This window comes from Oncorhynchus gorbuscha, linkage group LG01 (genome assembly GCF_021184085.1).
Source record: "Oncorhynchus gorbuscha isolate QuinsamMale2020 ecotype Even-year linkage group LG01, OgorEven_v1.0, whole genome shotgun sequence".
Taxonomy (NCBI): domain Eukaryota; kingdom Metazoa; phylum Chordata; class Actinopteri; order Salmoniformes; family Salmonidae; genus Oncorhynchus; species Oncorhynchus gorbuscha.
In genome coordinates this window covers 11,128,877-11,149,804 of record NC_060173.1, presented here as the reverse complement: position 1 = coordinate 11,149,804, position 20,928 = coordinate 11,128,877, and the positions used below count along the sequence as shown (strand labels likewise).

The window sequence follows — 20,928 nt, the reverse complement described above, 5'->3', positions numbered from 1 at the left end:
GCAGTACTGTGAGGGATAAGGGGGTTATGGATACAGAGAGATGGCTGGTGCAGAGGTAGTACTGTGAGGGATAAGGGGGTTAGGGATACAGAGAGTGATGGAGGGAGGCAGTACTGTGAGGGATAAGGGGGTTAGGGATACAGAGAGTGATGGAGGAAGGCAGTACTGTGAGGGATAAGGGGGTTTGGGATAAAGAGAGTGATGGAGGGAGGCAGTACTGTGAGGGATAAGGGGGTTAGGGATACAGAGAATGATGGAGGAAGGCAGTACTGTGAGGGATAAGGGGGTTAGGGATACAGAGAGTGATGGAGGAAGGCAGTACTGTGAGGGATAAGGGGGTTAGGGATAAAGAGAGTGATGGAGGGAGGCAGTACTGTGAGGGATAAGGGGTTAGGGATTGATGGGATACTGTGAGGGATAAGGGGGTTAGGGATACAGAGAGTGATGAAGGGAGGCAGTACTGTGAGGGATAAGGGGGTTAGGGATAAGGGGGAGGGGAGTACTGTGAGGGATAAGGGGGTTAGGGATACAGAGAGTGATGAAGGGAGGCAGTACTGTGAGGGATAAGGGGGTTAGGGATAGAGAGAGTGATGGAGGGAGTACTGTGAGGGATAAGGGGGTTAGGGATACAGAGAGTGATGAAGGGAGGCAGTACTGTGAGGGATAAGGGGGTTAGGGATAGAGAGAGTGATGGAGGGAGGCAGGTTCTCACACTGCAGCCAGTCGATGTAGATCAGTAGACTGGCCTCATGCCTAAAGAAGTGTGCTAGCACAACCAGGTGGGTGGCGTAGTGTGGGTGTGTGTGTGTGTGTGTGTGTATCAGTGGAGGCTGCTGAGGGGAGGACGGCTCATTATAACGGCTGGAAAGGAGCTAATGGAATGGCACCAACACACAGAACCCATGAGTTTGATGTATTTGATACAATTCCACTGACTCCGCTCCATCCATTACCACGAGCCTGTCCTCCCCAGTTACGGTACCACCCACCTCCTGTAGTGTGTCTGAGACAGAGGAGACAGATGGGGACAGAGCGACTGTGTGTCTGTAGTAACAGAGCGACTGTGTGTCTGTAGTAACAGAGCGACTGTGTGTCTGTAGTAACAGAGCGACTGTGTGTCTGTAGTAACAGAGCGACTGTGTGTCTGTAGTAACAGAGCGACTGTGTGTCTGTAGTAACAGAGCGACTGTGTGTCTGTAGTAACAGAGCGACTGTGTGTCTGTAGTAACAGAGCGACTGTGTGAATACCAGGGAGACGGTGTCTCCAAGGGAATAGAGGGGTACAGGAGTTGGACAATAGCCTGGTGGAAAAGCTCCATGTTCCTTCAGGGTTTAACACAGGAGGAGAGCTGGCCCTGAGGAGGAGAGGAGCAGACAGGGGACAAAGGACTTATTTATCCCCGATCCCTCCTCCACTCTCCCTCCTCCTCCACTCTCCCTCCTCCTCCACTCTCCCTCCTCCTCCACTCTCCCTCCTCCTCCACTCTCCCTCCTCCCTGTCTGCCTCATCTATGGAGGCAGCACTGCAGTATAAAGGCTGATAATAGCATCCCTTCTGGCCAATGACAACACAGAAAGAAAAAAAAACTACCAGGTTTACTAGCAATACTAGGATAATAGCCTACATCTTCAATATTTCAGTAGTGCACTGGTACTTAAAGCAGGTGAAACCACATACTCAAAATGTCTTTATCTTAAAGGGTTTCAACTGAACGTTTTCTAGCGCTTCCCTTAAAACGCTTCATTCTTAGTTCTCATCCATGTGAGTGACAGTATAGATGACATCTCCCTTGTCTAGAAGTGGTCTCCCAGTATAGACTAGAAGTGTTCATTCTGCCAAGCCGGTGAGGAGTCTTCTGTTTAGGACAGCACCATGTGGGAGAGGAGATTGCCACACAAAAATGGCCCATTCCTGCGCACCGACAAGGGAGATGTCATGGCCGCCCACCGACAAGGGAGGTGTCATGGCCGCCCACCGACAAGGGAGGTGTCATGGCCGCCCACCGACAAGGGAGGTGTCATGGCCGATCATTCTTCAGTTCTCCATGCAATCCCTGGCTGGCATCCTGGTATCCTTCGTCAACTTCCGAAGTCTTCTAGTTCTGTGGTCTTCAGCGGGATAATGGCAGCTTCAATGTGGCATGGCTCCTCCCTCTTGTCTTCCTCCACCGGAGAGGCATTCTCTATGGCTGTAGTGTGTTGTGATGTAATAGCGCTGTAGCCACTGTTGTTTACCACAGTTCTAAAACCAGAATCCTGTCAGTTAGAGCTTAAAATGTCCACCATTCCAGGGCTGCGGAATCTGGAAAGAAATTAAAGCGTCATCAAAACAATCTTGAAACGGTTGCTTGAGAATTCTAGAATTTCCCGGCGTTCATTCAGCACATAGCTGTTTTATGGCACTTTCGACACAAGGCGGCGATTGTTTCGGGGTTGAGAGGTAACGGAAGGGCGACCTATGACACCCTCACTGGGGAATTCTGACATCACACACACAGACACCATGTTGTGCAGACTCTTCGTTTCAGAAAAACATCCACTCGACCAAAAGAAGGATATCGGACTGCTGGTGGGCTTCTAAATTTTGCTTATTGGACTGGAGAAATTATGAAAGATGATGTCATGATTTAATCTTACTCCAATGTAAATACACAACCTAATAACTTCACAACCACATGTATAACGGCAATGTTGGCTAATGTAATTCATCAAATTCACAGCTTCAATTTAAACATGTTCGATTTCAGTTTTTCTTCACAGCAGAAGTATAACTAGACCTTGTTGAATCCCAGGTGTCGTTTTTACATTTTAAGGTGTCCCACTTTCCCAGCGAGCGGTAAGAGCTTTCCCCAGTTAGAAAGCAACTAGCAGAGACTTGACAAACATCCATAATGGAGGTGGTCTGCTTGCTTCTCGATTTTAACGAGGCTGATGTAGCAGTCAGACAGTGTGGGATGAGGAGTATGTATATGTAGTGCGTGTGTCTCTGGGAAAGATGAGACCAGGAAGTAGCGAGGTAATCAACCATTCCATTTCATATCCCAGCCAGAGTTCCCCACTCACCTAGAGAACTTACACCAATTCCAATTAAGAGTGTGGGAGCACGGGATTCCACCTTTGATGTAAAATGTGTGTGTGTGTGTGTGTGTGTGTGTGTGTGTGTGTCCTAAGCCAAAATGGGAGGATATTGCCAGGATTACATTATGAGATGTCAAGCCCAGGCAGACATGAAACCCCACACGTCATTCACCTGGGGTTGACGAGAGACATGATCTGATGTCTCTAGGAGCCAGCCAGATGGGCTTCCTGATGAATAAGCCCCACCCAGCACTGTGTGTGTGGGGGGGGGGGCGGAAGAGAGGATATAATATTATTGATCAGTAAAATAGCTGAGAGGAGTCAGGATGTAGGTATTTGCTGTTGTAGTGCTCTTCTCCTGTCTAATGGCATGAGTCTTTAGATGCCTATTTAGAATGGATATTGACGTTAAGCATCTCAGGCAGGCTTGCTTCTCAAACACCACCCTATTTCCTATGCACTACACTAATAGGACTCCGGTCAAAAGTAGTGCACTATTTAGGGGATAGGGTACCAAACCCTTAGTTTGACCGCCTCTTCCTGCTCTCCATCTAAATGGACCTGTCTGGAAACAGACAAACCCTGATGGGAGAGGATGGGTGGAGCTCCTCCATTTTACCGCGCTGATGGTTTTCACATTAAAACACAACTCCTGAAGTGTGTTGAGGAGATGATACAGAAACACACTGGAGGAAGGACATAAAAAAGCCTCAGTCCTTTAAATACAGGTTGCTGCTGTGAAGGACACATCCTGACGTATTTTACCATGAATAATCCTGCTACAACGCCTACCTCAACCCCCGTCCATACTGACCGTGTTCGAGCCTTGGTCCTGTATGACTCAGATGGTGTGGAGGTGTGGAGGTAGCAACACCAAGGTTCTGGTGCAAATCACATTCACTATAAAACATTTATGCAGAAAACTTGCTGTGCTGTAGGCCTATGTCACTTTGCATTAAGTGGTATACATTATTTAAGTGGTAATGCCCGAGAAGCAGGTATGGAGGATATATTGGCACAGGTGTTAGGCCCGACACAAAGTCGAGCGCCGGCAAACCGTGACAGTACATCCTCCAAACACCGGCTGAGGGCATTATCACTTTTATACAATGGTTACCATATTAAAATAATGACTTCCATATTTGAATTAAAAACATTATTTTGGGGCCTCCCGGGTAACGCAGTGGACCAAGGCACGATGCAGTGCTAGCTGTGCCACCAGAGACTCTGGGTTCGAGCCCAGGCTCTGTCGCACAATTGGCCGAGTGTCGTCCAGGTTAGGGAGGTCTCATCGCGCACTAGCGACTCCTGTGGCGGGCCGGGCGCAGTGCACGCTGACCAGGTCGCGAGGCGCACAGTGCTTCCTCCGACACATTGGTGCGGCTGGCATCCGGGTTGGATGCGCGCTGTGTTAAGAAGCAGTGCGGCTTGGTTGGATTGTGTTTCAGAGGACACATGGCTCTCGACCTTTGTCCCTCCCGAGCCCGCACGGGGGTTGCAGCGATGAGACAAGACAGTAACGACGAAAATTGGACACCACGAAATTGGGGAGAAAAAAAGGGGGTAAAAAATAAATATATATATTTAGATGAATTTATTCATACAATTTCATCCTTCCACAAGCTATAGTCCCGACACAAATCTAAGGTTGCTAGCCAACCTGGCTGGTCGTTCGTAATATTGGTTCGGTTGCCAGAGACGCGACCCAGTCGTTCAGTCTTTATGTTCTGTACCCAGTCGTTCAGTCTATATGTTCTGTACCCAGTCGTTCAGTCTATATGTTCTGTACCCAGTCGTTCAGTCTATATGTTCTGTACCCAGTCGTTCAGTCTTTATGTTCTGTACCCAGTCTATATGTTCTGTACCCAGTCTTTATGTTCTGTACCCAGTCTTTATGTTCTGTACCCAGTCTTTATGTTCTGTACCCAGTCTTTATGTTCTGTACCCAGTCTTTATGTTCTGTACCCAGTCTTTATGTTCTGTACCCAGTCTTTATGTTCTGTACCCAGTCTATATGTTCTGTACCCAGTCTATATGTTCTGTACCCAGTCTATATGTTCTGTACCCAGTCTTTATGTTCTGTACCCAGTCTTTATGTTCTGTACCCAGTCTTTATGTTCTGTACCCAGTCTTTATGTTCTGTACCCAGTCTTTATGTTCTGTACCCAGTCTATATGTTCTGTACCCAGTCGTTCAGTCTTTATGTTCTGTACCCAGTCGTTCAGTCTTTATGTTCTGTACCCAGTCGTTCAGTCTTTATGTTCTGTACCCAGTCGTTCAGTCTTTATGTTCTGTACCCAGTCGTTCAGTCTTTATGTTCTGTACCCAGTCTTTATGTTCTGTACCCAGTCTTTATGTTCTGTACCCAGTCTTTATGTTCTGTACCCAGTCTTTATGTTCTGTACCCAGTCTTTATGTTCTGTACCCAGTCTTTATGTTCTGTACCCAGTCTTTATGTTCTGTACCCAGTCTTTATGTTCTGTACCCAGTCTTTATGTTCTGTACCCAGTCTTTATGTTCTGTACCCAGTCTTTATGTTCTGTACCCAGTCTATATGTTCTGTACCCAGTCTATATGTTCTGTACCCAGTCTTTATGTTCTGTACCCAGTCTTTATGTTCTGTACCCAGTCTTTATGTTCTGTACCCAGTCTTTATGTTCTGTACCCAGTCTTTATGTTCTGTACCCAGTCTATATGTTCTGTACCCAGTCTTTATGTTCTGTACCCAGTCTTTATGTTCTGTACCCAGTCTTTATGTTCTGTACCCAGTCTTTATGTTCTGTACCCAGTCTTTATGTTCTGTACCCAGTCTTTATGTTCTGTATCCAGTCTTTATGTTCTGTACCCAGTCTTTATGTTCTGTACCCAGTCGTTCAGTCTTTATGTTCTGTACCCAGTCGTTCAGTCTTTATGTTCTGTACCCAGTCGTTCAGTCTTTATGTTCTGTACCCAGTCGTTCAGTCTTTATGTTCTGTACCCAGTCGTTCAATCTTTATGTTCTGTACCCAGTCGTTCAGTCCTTCTGTTCTGCATCTTTGTACTCGACCCAAGCAGTTCGTTCTAAATGGTCCATTTCCATACTGGCTGGTAACGTTCCTATCACTTGCTTGTTAAGTCAACTACAGCTAATTTACAGTCATGTCAAACAGTGCAGCCAAAATAACGAAGTAGCTGTATATGTTTAAGCTGTTTCCTAGTTATTTATTTTGATACATACATAACAATGAGCTAGTGATGCGCGATTTCACCTGGCATAGAAAATGTGCTCTCTCTTCAGGAGGAGGAGCTAGCCAACAACACAGCTAACACAACCACTTTAAACTGAAGCTGGTAAGACTGAGAACTGAAGCTGGTAAGACTGAGAACTGAAGCTGCACTTCGTTTCACCGGTTGTCTTTTGGTGTTTCCATAAAAATAATGCGGAGTCATGACTTTGACTGGCTGAGTAAAGCTGTCTGCCATGTCCTGACTCCCAACATGTTCATTACTCTGGGACAGCTGGAGATCCAATTTCAATACTGAAACAATGTTGCAAATGTCGGAGAGACAGACAGCAATGTTTATACAAATCTCCGTAATTGAAGTCTGTTGGTCTAAAATAAATGTGAGATAATGTCTAGATGTTTTTTATAGTGGACAACAGCTAGTCTAAAAGAAATGTGAGATAATGTCTAGATGTTTTTTTATAGTGGACAACAGCTAGTCTAAAAGAAATGCGAGATAATGTCTAGATGTTTTTTATAGTGGAGATCAAGTTTCTAAATTGCTTGGCTGGGCTGATGAGACAGTGGATCGTGCAGTCAGATAAAACAGACTAAATGGGCATTTTAACATCATAGATTTAGCTGGATGGTAACTTGTAGAATAGACACCGGCTGGAATGTGGTTTATAACCAATCAGCATTCAGGAGTAGAACCACCCCTTGTATAATATATTAACACTAAGTAGTAAAGTACACCGGCCGTCAGAGCTAAGTGCTGGATCCCTCTAACTGGAGAGGATTAGTGAAAAGGGATGTGGAATAGGGAAAGCAGACAGGAGAGAGAGAGAGGCCAGGGAAGATATGGAGTATTGGTGGCAGCTGTAGTGTGGAGCATTGTGAGGGACAAAGCATTAGGATTTCTAAAACTCGTCTTACCTGGTGAAGGTCGTGTCCCAGGGCAAACTCCTGGAAGTACCCTGGGGCAGCGGAGGACGCTCTGATGGCCTGCCACAGCTTGTGTTCACAGCCCCCCAGGTAGTGGGAGCGCACCCCTGGCTGAAGGTTATAGTTCCTGAACACATAGGCCTTCAGAGGAGTGCCCCTGTTCACGATGGTACTCACTGCTGCCATCTGGTGGTAGGAGGGTACATGAGATTTTATTTATTTTTATTCCCCACTTGGCCCCATTTGATAAGCTGCTGGTGATTTAAAAGGTCAATGTACATAACCATGAATTGAAGAAGAGTGGCATTAATAGAATGTGTTGCTGTATCCACTTAATCCCCACAAGAGATACAGGAAGGGTGTCATATACATTAAATATGACAATAACATTAAAAACAAAAACACAAATGCACTACTATAGAAGTTATATGACATGTAGTGACAACATTTAGAGCCATAAAAATACCTTAGAACACATTCATGCTCTGAGGACCCATTGAAATCAAATCTATACAACTGTTAGTCATTACACAATCAGATGTTATTAGGCTTTTATAACACCACAGACAAGCACGTATTCTGACACATACAGTGTAATCCTTACCAAACACCTCATTATCATTTCACTGCCTAGCCTCAGCCTGGCTGTACATGGAACTAGTGAATGTGTGGATTCTGTGTCAGCCTAGCCACCGGAGCTGCAGCAGTGTGTGTGTGTGTGTGTGGTAGAAATGGTTCCAGCCAGCCAGTGAGACAATGGCCAGAGGCTTTCTCATTGACCTCATTATTAAGAGACGGAAGGACTTCCTTTTCAATGCTCCTCCCTCAGCAACAGTGAGGGTGTGTCTGTGTGTGTTTGCCAGCTCCACACTGTTAGTCACGCCATGTTAGGAAAAACTCACCTTTGGGCATTTGGGGTTTCTTGATGTTTCCACCATTAGATCAGAGCCCATTTTTTCTCTGTGGGAGAAAATGAAAGGAGAGCTTAGTCTGGGGCTGTGTCTGTGTCTGAACAAGTTACTAGCCTTAAAATCCTTGCTTCCTCTACTGGTTTCCTCCATTCCCCTCAAAGCTCATTGGAGGAAGTCAGAGGAAGGGACCTTTGTTCATCTCCACCAATGAGCTTTGAGAGGAATTGATCTGCTGTGCTGTTCTTAATTCATGAAGTTAATCTATTCCATTATATTAAATACCAACTTGAGAATGTTCTCCCAGGTCTCGGAGTCGTAGAAGGCGTGGCTCCAGCCCATCTTGACGGTTCCCACGATGACGTTCTGCTTGAAGACGTCAGAACCCAGCTTCCTGTAGAGCACCTCACACTCATTTAGAGGGATCTGGAACACACCTAGCATGAAGCCCAGGATGGAACCTGACAGAGAGCGAGAACAGGAGGATATTTAGCCACACACGGAGGACAAAGAATGTACACTTTAAAAATTATTATTTGTTTGTTAGTCCAATAACACCAACACATTTTCATATTGAGACCAGAGGAGAGCCATGGAAAAACCCTACCCCCCATTATAGACTACAAAACAACCTCTAGGCCCCGTTATAGACTACAAAACAACCCCTAGGCCCCGTTATAGACTACAAAACAACCCCTAGGCCCCGTTATAAACTACAAAACAAACCCTACCCCCCGTTATAGACTACAAAACAAATCCTAACCCGTAAATCTCATTCTTCCAGTCGTCCCTGGACCAGGGGCAGACCTGGGTTCAAATAGTAATTAAAAATCATCTCAACTACAGCTGTGATGAACTGAGCTTGCCAGGCTTAACTGTCCAACAGAATAGTCCCAAAACAGAAAACCACCCACATCTGGCAGCCCAGGCACACTAGAGGAAACGCTAGAGGAAACGCTAGAGGAAACGCACAAATAGTATCAGGGTCTGGGGCTTACGGAGCAAGAGGCAAACTGGATGGAGTCTAACTGCCTGTAGGATCATCCGTTATGGGTATCATTACCCAGGGATGATCCATCCTGCCTGTAGGATCATCCGTTATGGGTATCATTACCCAGGGATGATCCATCCACAGACACTGGCTGGGATTAAAATGGCCGCCAATGAACCAACCACAGTGACAAGCAGATCACTGCTAGCGTCCACAATACCACAGCCATATAATGACACTAGCTATGACCATATAGTGATGTACATGACAAGACTGTCTCCTGCCCTGTAGACACTTCCGCTAACAGCCAAACCACGAACCCCATCTCTCACTGTTTCTCCAGTAGCATTTCCCACACCCATCACCAGTCACCTGACCGAGGCCGCATGCTAGCAGCGCCACAACACCAACCTATCTACTAACAGCAGCTCCATCCTAACCCAACACACAACCCAAATCTGTGTCTGCCTTCCTGCTGAACTCTCTCTGGGGCCCAAACCCTGCCTGGGGTGAGGATGTCCCCCACCCACCCCCCAGCATTGAGCATCCCCTGTCCCAAAACTTGCATGGCAGGGTAAACCCAGGGTGTGCCAGCCAGCCAGATAATCATGCCCACTCCAAACATGGTGGCTGTCCTTAAAGTTAAAGTAATCCTTAAAGTTAAAGTAATCCTTAAAGTTAAAGTAATCCTTAAAGTTAAAGTAATCCTTAAAGTTAAAGTAATCCTTAAAGTTAAAGTAATCCTTAAAGTTAAAGTATGCACATTACTTAGCTCATCAGGTGGAGGGCATGACCTTGACTAACACACTGGCCAGCCGTCTCACACACGCACACAGACCTTCAGAGAGCCCAGGGCTAGGCTGGCTTCCTTCAACGGAAGAGGATCAGGGACAATGGATACGGAGAGACAGACAGAGAGCATGGCCGGGGAAGATAGAGGTTTGGTGGCAGCTGTAAGGTAGCGCTTTGTGAGAGGGAAAGCATTAGGCTTCCTAAAATGAGAGAAATGGTCAGGCCATGACGGACCTTGAGAGGAGGAGCAGGGGGTTATGGTAAACGGCACCACCATGTGGTGGTTGACAGTACTACAATATTATATTGGGGCTCCCGAGTGGCGCAGAGGTCTAAGGCACTGCATGCTTGAGGAGTCACTACAGACACCCTGGTTCGAATCCAGGCTGTATCACAACCGGCCGTAATTGGGAGTCCCATAGGGCGGCGCACAATTGGCCCAGCGTCATCCGGGTTTGGCCGTCATTGTAATTAAGAATGTGTTCTTAACAGACTTGCCTAGTTAAATAAAAAGTTGTTTTCTGTTATATATATATATATATATATATATATATATATATATATTTATAAATAGACATGACAACTGCCAGTAGATTATGTAGGTTTGATAAGGTATAGTCAAATCATTCAATAGCTGTTCTATTTAGGTAATGTTTAATCTTTTTCCACTACTGGGAATAAATAAACGAGGAAAAAAACTATACACAATTATGTCATAAAAAATGTGTTCCTTCTCTGGCACTCAAAATACTCCAGTCATCTACCTGCTAGTATTATATAAACTGTATTATATAAACTGGAGACCATTAATCAAGTCTGAAATAAAAGAGGAGATCTGCTGAATTAAGAGCTTGCCCACGACAGTACAAAAGAAAATGACAACAAGACAAAAGATTTGACATCCATTTACCCTTCAGGCTCCCTAATGTTCCATAATGCCTGTGTCCTGGCATGCAGTGCAGGGTTGTGGACTGAGAGGTCTGAGCAGAGCTGGAACCAGAGTCAGCCCCGGGGACTGAGCAGAGCAGGAACCAGAGTCAGCCCCGGGGACTGAGCAGAGCAGGAACCAGAGTCAGCCCCGGGGACTGAGCAGAGCAGGAACCAGAGTTAGCCCCGGGGACTGAGCAGAGCAGGAACCAGAGTCAGCCCCGGGGACTGAGCAGAGCAGGAACCAGAGTCAGCCCCGGGGACTGAGCAGAGCAGGAACCAGAGTCAGCCCCGGGGACTGAGCAGAGCAGGAACCAGAGTCAGCCCCGGGGACTGAGCAGAGCAGGAACCAGAGTCAGCCCCGGGGACTGAGCAGAGCAGGAACCAGAGTCAGCCCCGGGGACTGAGCAGAGCAGGAACCAGAGTCAAGCCCCGGGGACTGAGCAGAGCAGGAACCAGAGTCAAGCCCCGGGGACTGAGCAGAGCAGGAACCAGAGTCAAGCCCCGGGGACTGAGCAGAGCAGGAACCAGAGTCAAGCCCCGGGGACTGAGCAGAGCAGGAACCAGAGTCAAGCCCCGGGGACTGAGCAGAGCAGGAACCCGACCCGGGGACTCAAGCCCCAGGGGACTGAGCAGAGCAGGAACCCGAGTCAAGCCCCGGGGACTGAGCAGAGCAGGAACCCGAGTCAGCCCCGGGGACTGAGCAGAGCAGGAACCCGAGTCAGCCCCGGGGACTGAGCAGAGCAGGAACCCGAGTCAGCCCCGGGGACTGAGCAGAGCAGGAACCAGAGTCAGCCCCGGGGACTGAGCAGAGCAGGAACCAGAGTCAGCCCCGGGGACTGAGCAGAGCAGGAACCAGAGTCAGCCCCGGGACTGAGCAGAGCAGGAACCAGAGTCAGCCCCGGGGACTGAGCAGAGCAGGAACCAGAGTCAGCCCCGGGACTGAGCAGAGCAGGAACCAGAGTCAGCCCCGGGGACTGAGCAGAGCAGGAACCAGAGTCAGCCCCGGGGACTGAGCAGAGCAGGAACCAGAGTCAGCCCCGGGGACTGAGCAGAGCAGGAACCAGAGTCAGCCCCGGGGACTGAGCAGAGCAGGAACCAGAGTCAGCCCCGGGGACTGAGCAGAGCAGGAACCAGAGTCAGCCCCGGGGACTGAGCAGAGCAGGAACCAGAGTCAGCCCCGGGGACTGAGCAGAGCAGGAACCAGAGTCAGCCCCGGGGACTGAGCAGAGCAGGAACCAGAGTCAGCCCCGGGGACTGAGCAGAGCAGGAACCAGAGTCAGCCCCGGGGACTGAGCAGAGCAGGAACCAGAGTCAGCCCCGGGGACTGAGCAGAGCAGGAACCAGAGTCAGCCCCGGGGACTGAGCAGAGCAGGAACCAGAGTCAGCCCGGGGACTGAGCAGAGCAGGAACCAGAGTCAGCCCCGGGACTGAGCAGAGCAGGAACCAGAGTCAGCCCGGGGACTGGGGAGCACTGAGCAGAGCAGGAACCAGAGTCAGCCCCGGGGACTGAGCAGAGCAGGAACCAGAGTCAGCCCCGGGGACTGAGCAGAGCAGGAACCAGAGTCAGCCCCGGGGACTGAGCAGAGCAGGAACCAGAGTCAGCCCCTGGGGACTGAGCAGAGCAGGAACCAGAGTCAGCCCCGGGGACTGAGCAGAGCAGGAACCAGAGTCAGCCCCGGGGACTGAGCAGAGCAGGAACCAGAGTCAGCCAGGGGGACTGTCAGAGCAGGAACCAGAGTCAGCCCGGGAGCACTGAGTCAGCCCACGGGGACTGAGCACCAGAGTCAGCCCCGGGGACTGAGCAGAGCAGGAACCAGAGTCAGCCCCGGGGACTGAGCAGAGCAGGAACCAGAGTCAGCCCGGGACTGAGCAGAGCAGGAACCAGAGTCAGCCCCGGGGACTGAGCAGAGCAGGAACCAGAGTCAGCCCCGGGGACTGAGCAGAGCAGGAACCAGAGTCAGCCCCTGAGGGACTGAGGAGCAGAGCAGGAACCAGAGTCAGCCCCGGGGACTGAGCAGAGCAGGAACCAGAGTCAGCCCCGGGGACTGAGCAGAGCAGGAACCAGAGTCAGCCCCGGGGACTGAGCAGAGCAGGAACCAGAGTCAGCCCCGGGGACTGAGCAGAGCAGGAACCAGAGTCAGCCCCGGGGACTGAGCAGAGCAGGAACCAGAGTCAGCCCCGGGGACTGAGCAGAGCAGGAACCAGAGTCAGCCCCGGGGACTGAGCAGAGCAGGAACCAGAGTCAGCCCCGGGGACTGAGCAGAGCAGGAACCAGAGTCAGCCCCGGGGACTGAGCAGCCCAGAGTCAGCCCCGGGACTGAGCAGAGCAGGAACCAGAGTCAGCCCCGGGGACTGAGCAGAGAGTCAGCCCCGGGGGACTGAGCAGAGTCAGCAGCCCGGGGACTGAGCAGAGCAGGAACCAGAGTCAGCCCCGGGGACTGAGCAGAGCAGGAACCAGAGTCAGCCCCGGGGACTGGGAGCAGGACTGAGCAGAGCAGGAACCAGAGTCAGCCCCGGGGACTGAGCAGAGCAGGAACCAGAGTCAGCCCCGGGGACTGAGCAGAGCAGGAACCAGAGTCAGCCCCGGGGACTGAGCAGAGCAGGAACCAGAGTCAGCCCCGGGGACTGAGCAGAGCAGGAACCAGAGTCAGCCCCGGGACTGAGCAGAGCAGGAACCAGAGTCAGCCCCGGGGACTGAGCAGAGCAGGAACCAGAGTCAGCCCCGGGGACTGAGCAGAGCAGGAACCAGAGTCAGCCCCGGGGGACTGAGCAGAGCAGGAACCAGAGTCAGCCCCGGGGACTGAGCAGAGCAGGAACCAGAGTCAGCCCCGGGGACTGAGCAGAGCAGGAACCAGAGTCAGCCCCGGGGACTGAGCAGAGCAGGAACCAGAGTCAGCCCCGGGGACTGAGCAGAGCAGGAACCAGAGTCAGCCCCGGGACTGAGCAGAGCAGGAACCAGAGTCAGCCCCGGGGACTGCCAGGAACCAGGGCCCCGGGACTGAGCAGAGCAGGAACCAGAGTCAGCCCCGGGACTGAGCAGAGCAGGAACCAGAGTCAGCCCCGGGGGACTGAGCAGAGCAGGAACCAGAGTCAGCCCCGGGGACTGAGCAGAGCAGGAACCAGAGTCAGCCCCGGGGACTGAGCAGAGCAGGAACCAGAGTCAGCCCCGGGGGACTGAGCAGAGCAGGAACCAGAGTCAGCAGAGCAGGAACCAGAGTCAAGGGGGACTGAGCAGAGCAGGAACCAGAGTCAAGCCCCGGGGACTGAGCAGAGCAGGAACCAGAGTCAAGCCCCGGGGACTGAGCAGAGCAGGAACCAGAGTCAGCCCCGGGGACTGAGCAGAGCAGGAACCAGAGTCAAGCCACGGGGACTGAGCAGAGCAGGAACCAGAGTCAAGCCACGGGGACTGAGCAGAGCAGGAACCAGAGTCAGCCCCGGGGACTGAGCAGAGCAGGAACCAGAGTCAAGCTCCGGGGACTGAGCAGAGCAGGAACCAGAGTCAAGCCCCGGGGACTGAGCAGAGCAGGAACCAGAGTCAAGCCCGGGGACTCAAGCAGGAACCAGAGTCAAGGGGACTGAGCAGAGCAGGAACCAGAGTCAAGCCCCGGGGACTGAGCAGAGCAGGAACCAGAGTCAAGCCCCGGGGGACTGAGCAGAGCTCAAGCCCCGGGGACTGAGCAGAGCAGGAACCAGAGTCAAGCCCCGGGGACTGAGCAGAGCAGGAACCAGAGTCAAGCCCCGGGGACTGAGCAGAGCAGGAACCAGAGTCAAGCCCCAGGGACTGAGCAGAGCAGGAACCAGAGTCAAGCCCCGGGGACTGAGCAGAGCAGGAACCAGAGTCAGCCCCGGGGACTGAGCAGAGCAGGAACCAGAGTCAGCCCCGGGGACTGAGCAGAGCAGGAACCCGAGTCAGCCATGGGACTGTTTTTTGTGTGTTTTTTTTTTCAGCCATGGGACTGAGATGGGTTCAGTCCCAGTACAGAACTGACTGGGAGGAGCAGTGAGCACTGCTCTGTTTAGAATGAGCCACCCTGCAAGCTGCCCTCACAAACACACACTATTAGCCAGAGATCAAGTAGGTTGGGGGACAATGCAACATACCTGTGCTGACACCACAGATGTAATCAAACAGTTGGTAGATGGGTTTTCCCGTCAAGGCTTCCAGTTTCTGCAGAGTCTGAAGGGCAATCAGTCCCCTGGACAGTAGAAAACACACACACACACACAGATATAGATTGTCTACGGGATGTAAAAGTGAGTGGAGACGAAGTAATAACACTGATAATAACATCCGCCAGTACCGCACACATTCAAATGGAGAACATTGGATAAACTTGAACTCAATGGCAAAAGAGTCTTCCTAACGCTCTTACTAGGTCTCTTATGTTCCTTTTCCTACCCTCTTTCCTTCACACACACACACACTACTCTACCTGGTTCCCCCTCCGTCGATGGACAGGACCCTGATTCCCTGGCCCTTGACAGGGTTGGTGTATCCCACCAGCGTGAGGGCCTCCCTGACTGCTGCCTTCAGAGACGGGTCATCAGCCTGGCGGAGACGCAGTAGGCACGGGATCGCCTTCTCCTGAGGGCCACACACACAGCAAGATATAACAATATATAGTTAACGTCACTGACACCCATACGGTCAGTTCTAGAACTAATGCAAGTGGTTTTCAAATCAGTCAATTCAGGAACTACGCTGAAATTGCACATTCTTCTCAGATAAGCGTGGCAGAGAATTGGAATTTAAGTTTACTTCATGAATTTACTAAGTGAAAATGTTAAATGTACCCCAAACTTGCCCCCAAGGTACAAGGAACTATAGCTTGCCAGTCCCTGGTACTAAAAAAGGTTGGCAAACACAAGCTTAGCAGAAGGTTTTATCCAAAGCAACAGAGTACAGCGAGTGGCATGCATACAGTAGGGTACGCATTTTAGAACATATGACTCCTGTAGAACAGACGTCATGCCTCCAGAATACACACACATTGACCTGAATACAAACAACACCTTAGAGGTCAGAGGAAATAGCAAGCAACATCAGTGACTAGTGGATTGACATAACTATACTGTAACTGAACAGACTTTTAAAAACACTCTTCTGTATCCTCACTTGATCGCTGTTGACGAGGTTAACCAATGTTTCCTCAGGCCAGAAACAATGACCTTGGGTTAAGTTGTCCAATGGGACAGTCCCTACAGATACGGGTATGTGTAATGTAAATAACCTGTATGATGATAAGGGAACATACACTGACTGTACAAAACATTAGGAACACCTGCTCTTTCCATGACAGACTGACCAGGTAAAAGCTATGATCGCATATTGATGTCACCTGTTAAATCCACTCCAATCAGTGTAGATGAAGGGGAGGAGACAGGTTAAAGAAGGGTGTTTAAGTCTTGAGACGAATTCTGTATGTGTGCCATTCAGAGGGTGAATGGACGAGACAGAATAATTAAGTGCCTTAGAGCGGGGTATGATAGTAGGTGCCAGGCGCACCAGTTTGAGTGTGTCAAGAACTGCCACGCTGCTGGGTTTTTCAAGCTCAACAGCTTCCTGTGTGTATAAAGCATGTTCCACCACCCAAAGGACATCCAGCCAACTTGACACAACTGAGGGAAACATTGGAGTCAACGTGGGCCGGCATCCCTGTGGAACGCTTTCAACACTTAGAGAGTCCATGCCCGGAGGAATTGAGGCTGTTCTGAGGTCTAACTCAATATTAGGAAGGTGTTCCTAATGTTTTGTCACTCAGTGTATAGGCCCACATACAAACCTGGGGCGGCAGGGTAGCCTAGTGGTTAGGCTAGTAACCGGAAGGTTGCAAGTTCAAACACCCAAGCTGACAAGGTACAAATCTGTCGTTCTGCCCCTGAAAAGGCAGTTAACCTACTGTTCCTAGGCCGTCATTGAAAATAAGAATTTGTTCTTAACTGACTTGTCTAGTTAAATAAAGGTAAAAAATAAAATAAAAATATAGGAACACAGTTCTCTCAATTAATGACTTTCTTTTATACAAGCACTATGTTGGCTAAGCTGTTGTCATAGCAAAAGTTGGAAAAGAAAAGGAGAGCCGGACACTATAGGAGCGCAGATTCAATCATTTCAATAACCACTGTTTCATCAGCGTGGAAACGTTGGTTATTAGGTTATTTAATGATTTGCATCGGAGCTCCTAGAGTATGTTGCTCTCCTTTTCCTTTCCACGTGTTCTACTCCGCTAGCCAGCACCTCACCTACACAGGTGTGTGTTTCTTTCACCTCCAGCCATAGCAACAGTTGACATTTAGCAAGTCAGAGAGCTTAAGGACGTGCCCTGGTCAAACGTAGTACACTATATAGAGAATACGGTACCATTTGGACAGAACCCCAAAGAGTAAGACAAAAAGAACAGCCGCCCCAGATATTCTCACCAGACAACATGATTGTGTATGCAGAGAAACCCTGCTGTACTGCATACTGCTCTGAGGGGAAAGATTAAGGTGAAGAATTGATCAGGATGGAGAGACGTCAAACACTGCTGTATACAGTTGTTAGTGTGTGTGTGTGTGTGTGTGTGTGTGTGTGTGTGTGTGTGTGTGTGTGTGTGTGTGTGTGTGTATGTTTCCAAACTACTGATCAGCAGTAAATAATGCCATTTTTTCACCCTTCCATTAAAATCAAATCCACATTAGTGAAACATTGACTTTATGACGCTGAAACGATGGGCCTTTACAGCAGTCAGCCAGCCCACCTTGACAGCCACCCCGCGGGTCTCTGGAAACTCCAGTAGATGAAAGCTGAGCTCCTCCACTCTGTTGATGTAGACCCTGACATCAGACGCTCGGTTTAACGCCTTCACCAGGGACCGGGTCCGGTTGTCCACGCTCACCCTAGCTATGATCTAGGAACAGATCACACACAGGTTAGACACTTTCTCAATCACCACAACAACAGTTAAGTCTGGCTTATCTAATACCTAATTTATTATTGACTCATTTAGCCATGATGTCAATAACTGTCAATAAACCATCTATATATGTCTCGAATGTTAAGATGATTTCTTCTCCTACCACAGGAGGTCGCTGGCATTTTAAGAGGGGAGGACGGGTTCATGGTAACGACTGGAGAAGAATAAGTAGGGAGGACGGGTTCATGGTAACGACTGGAGAAGAATAAGTAGGGAGGACGGGCTCCTGGTAACGACTGGAGAAGAATAAGTAGGGAGGACGGGCTCCTGGTAACGACTGGGGCAGAATAAGTAGGGAGGACGGGCTCCTGGTAACGACTGGAGCAGAATAAGTAGGGAGGACGGGCTCCTGGTAACGACTGGGGCAGAATAAGTAGGGAGGACGGGCTCCTGGTAACGACTGGAGCAGAATAAGTAGGGAGGACGGGCTCCTGGTAACGACTGGAGCAGAATAAGTAGGGAGGACGGGCTCCTGGGAACGACTGGGGCAGAATAAGTAGGGAGGACGGGCTCCTGGGAACGACTGGGGCAGAATAAGTAGGGAGGACGGGCTCCTGGTAACGACTGGAGCAGAATAAGTAGGGAGGACGGGCTCCTGGTAACGACTGGGGCAGAATAAGTAGGGAGGACGGGCTCCTGGTAACGACTGGAGCAGAATAAGTAGGGAGGACGGGCTCCTGGTAACGACTGGAGCAGAATAAGTGGTGGATCAAATACATTAAACACATGGTTTCCATGTGTTTGATGCCATTCCATTCGCTCCGTTCCAGCCATTATTATGAGCAGTCCTCCCCTCAGCAGCCTCCATTGATGCCTACATGACATAGTTGTATATGGAGGGTATAGCCTGTGGTGGAAAGTTGCCAGGAACTTATATGTCCCACCAGTTGTGACTCCAATGTACGATGTGACAGTTGCACAGTGTGCTCGATAGAGGGGTTCCTAGAATCCCTCTTCAAAAATAACCCTGTGAGCTTTCTGGAATCGACAACCTAGTAAACAGGTGTACTTTGCCTGTGTATGTTGTTGTATTGATATGAAAACAACAGGCCACAGTAGAGACAAAAAAACGAGTTATTGACAAACCGGTACGCCTTGCACTTACTACCATACCCCGTTCAAAGGCACGTAATCTTTTGTCTCGCCCATTCACCCTCTGAATGGCACACACAGACAATCCATGTCTCAATTGTCTCAAGGCTTAAAAATCATTCTTTAACCTGTCTCCTCCCCTTCATCTACACTGATTGAAGTAGATTTAAAAAGTGACATCAATAAGGGATCACAGCTTCACCTGAATTCACCTGGTCTGTCATGCTTCAACAGGTTACATTCCTTTTCAACATGATTCCTAACAGTCAGACCCTTGACAGACACTATAATGTAGGCCTACCTTCTCTCTTTGGAGCAGCAGTCTCTTGGCCCTCTCCTCAGCAGCCTTCTGTTCCGTATTCACCGCCACCTCTCCTTGCCATGGCTTTGCCCCTGCCTCTTGTGCCTTCAGCCTCTTCTGCTCTACAGCAGCACTCTTGGGTTCAGCAGCTGCCCTGCTAAACCCGGGGACCAGGGGAGCAATGTAGCTCCCTACAAAGGCCTGTACAGTGTCACCAGAATAGGCTAGGTAACGGCCGATACCCTTTTTAGAAGATGGGGAACTTACGGGTGCAGCAGACCCTGGGGACGTTTTGTCTGACATCGGCAGGAGGTCAGTGGAACCACGGTCTGTGTTATGCTCTTTATCCTCATCAGACTTTGTTATGTTGCTGAAGTACGAGTTCACGTGGTGGGACAGGTAGTTGTAGGTCTCATCCAGGTTAACTGAGAAGGAGCTGGGATGGAAGAGTTGTGTTGTAGTCTGTTGGGAGACTGTGGTGGTGGCTCTTTCAGGTGCACTACTCTCTGTTGGTAGTGGTGATCTGACCTGCTCCAGCCTTTTGGTGGTCCCGTTGGTGGCCACAGTGGTTGGGACAATGGATGCTGTGGCTGCACGCTGCACCCTCCTCTGTCTGACTTCCTGGATACTGGGGCCTGAGAGAGCAGCATTTGCCCTGGCAATGTTGGGGCGAGGGGTGGCAATGGGAGGGGCGCTGGCGGTAATGCTAGGAGTAGGGCCAGGTGTAAGATATGGAGTAGGTGTAAGTGTTGGAGATAGAGTAGGTGTGGGTGTAGAAGAAGTGGCTGTAGTAGGTGGAGGACTAGGGGCAGACACCGAGGCAGGGATTGGAGAAGGTGCATTAGCATTAACAGTGGTGTTAGCGGAGGTATAGGCAGGAACTGGGGCTGGGGTTAGAGCTGGGTACCCTACAGTACCATGACCCTGTGGTGTTAGCCCCATCTCCGGGTTGGCTTCCAACACTTTGCCAGCCTCAATGGCCTTCTGTTTGGGTTTGGCTTTGAGCCGGGCTATCTTGGAGAGGAGCTCAGCGTGTGACCCGCTCACCGCCTTGGAGACGGAGTCCAGGGTGCTCCTGAAGCGCGACATGGTGTGGCTGAGACCAGTGGACCAGCGTGAGGTGGATGTATTTAAGTAGTAGACGCTGGTGTGGAGGCCAAGCCGGTGTCTTATCTGACTAGCTCTGGAGAGCCATATCTTATTGCGAATTCTACTTTTTGAGCTGTGGGTATACTTCCAGCTGAGAAAGCCAACTTTGTGGCTCAGGCCTGCTCGGACATCAAACCTACAAGGAGGGTGTTGTTGAGAAGACAATGGAAGTGATGCTGCTCGTTGACCTTGTGTATGCCAGAAGTTCGCTACTCTGCTTACTTTGAGCACACAAGAATCTGGAACACATCTCAGAGACATCCCTCTTGGTCTCGGAAGGCAGCTTTCATTTGTTTATTCCTTCATGAAGCTGGTGAACAATAAAAATAATAATAAGCATGACTAAAGAGGTACTGTGTAGTTTAAAACATATTGGAGATGTATGTAACTATCTGGTAAGGGCAGCTCTGGGATAGGCGGCTGTTATCCGGATGGCTTACTAGTGGCGTTAGCCTGTCGATTGCATAACTGCAAATGCACCCAATGACCAATGTGTGCTAGCTAGCCACAGCTAATACGTTAAATCACCATGTTGTAGATGTGTTATCCCACTGGATTACAATCATATCTATAGCACTTTTTT

The 20,928-nt window shown here is 49.8% G+C and overlaps 1 protein-coding gene across 1 annotated transcript in view; it reads right to left on the bottom strand.

The window, feature by feature from the left end:
• LOC124033001 (calcium-independent phospholipase A2-gamma-like) overlaps positions 1–20,928 on the bottom strand; it is a 37,461-nt gene that overhangs the window by 16,026 nt on the left and 507 nt on the right. The window contains exons 2-8 of the mRNA XM_046344936.1: positions 19,197–20,655; positions 17,588–17,737; positions 15,281–15,432; positions 14,949–15,043; positions 8,424–8,595; positions 8,129–8,186; positions 7,218–7,412 (exon numbers count right to left, since the gene is read on the bottom strand). Of these exons, the coding sequence (XP_046200892.1) occupies positions 7,218–7,412; positions 8,129–8,186; positions 8,424–8,595; positions 14,949–15,043; positions 15,281–15,432; positions 17,588–17,737; positions 19,197–20,606 (2,232 nt within the window). The 5' untranslated portion in view covers positions 20,607–20,655. The remainder of the gene's footprint in view (positions 1–7,217; positions 7,413–8,128; positions 8,187–8,423; positions 8,596–14,948; positions 15,044–15,280; positions 15,433–17,587; positions 17,738–19,196; positions 20,656–20,928) is intronic.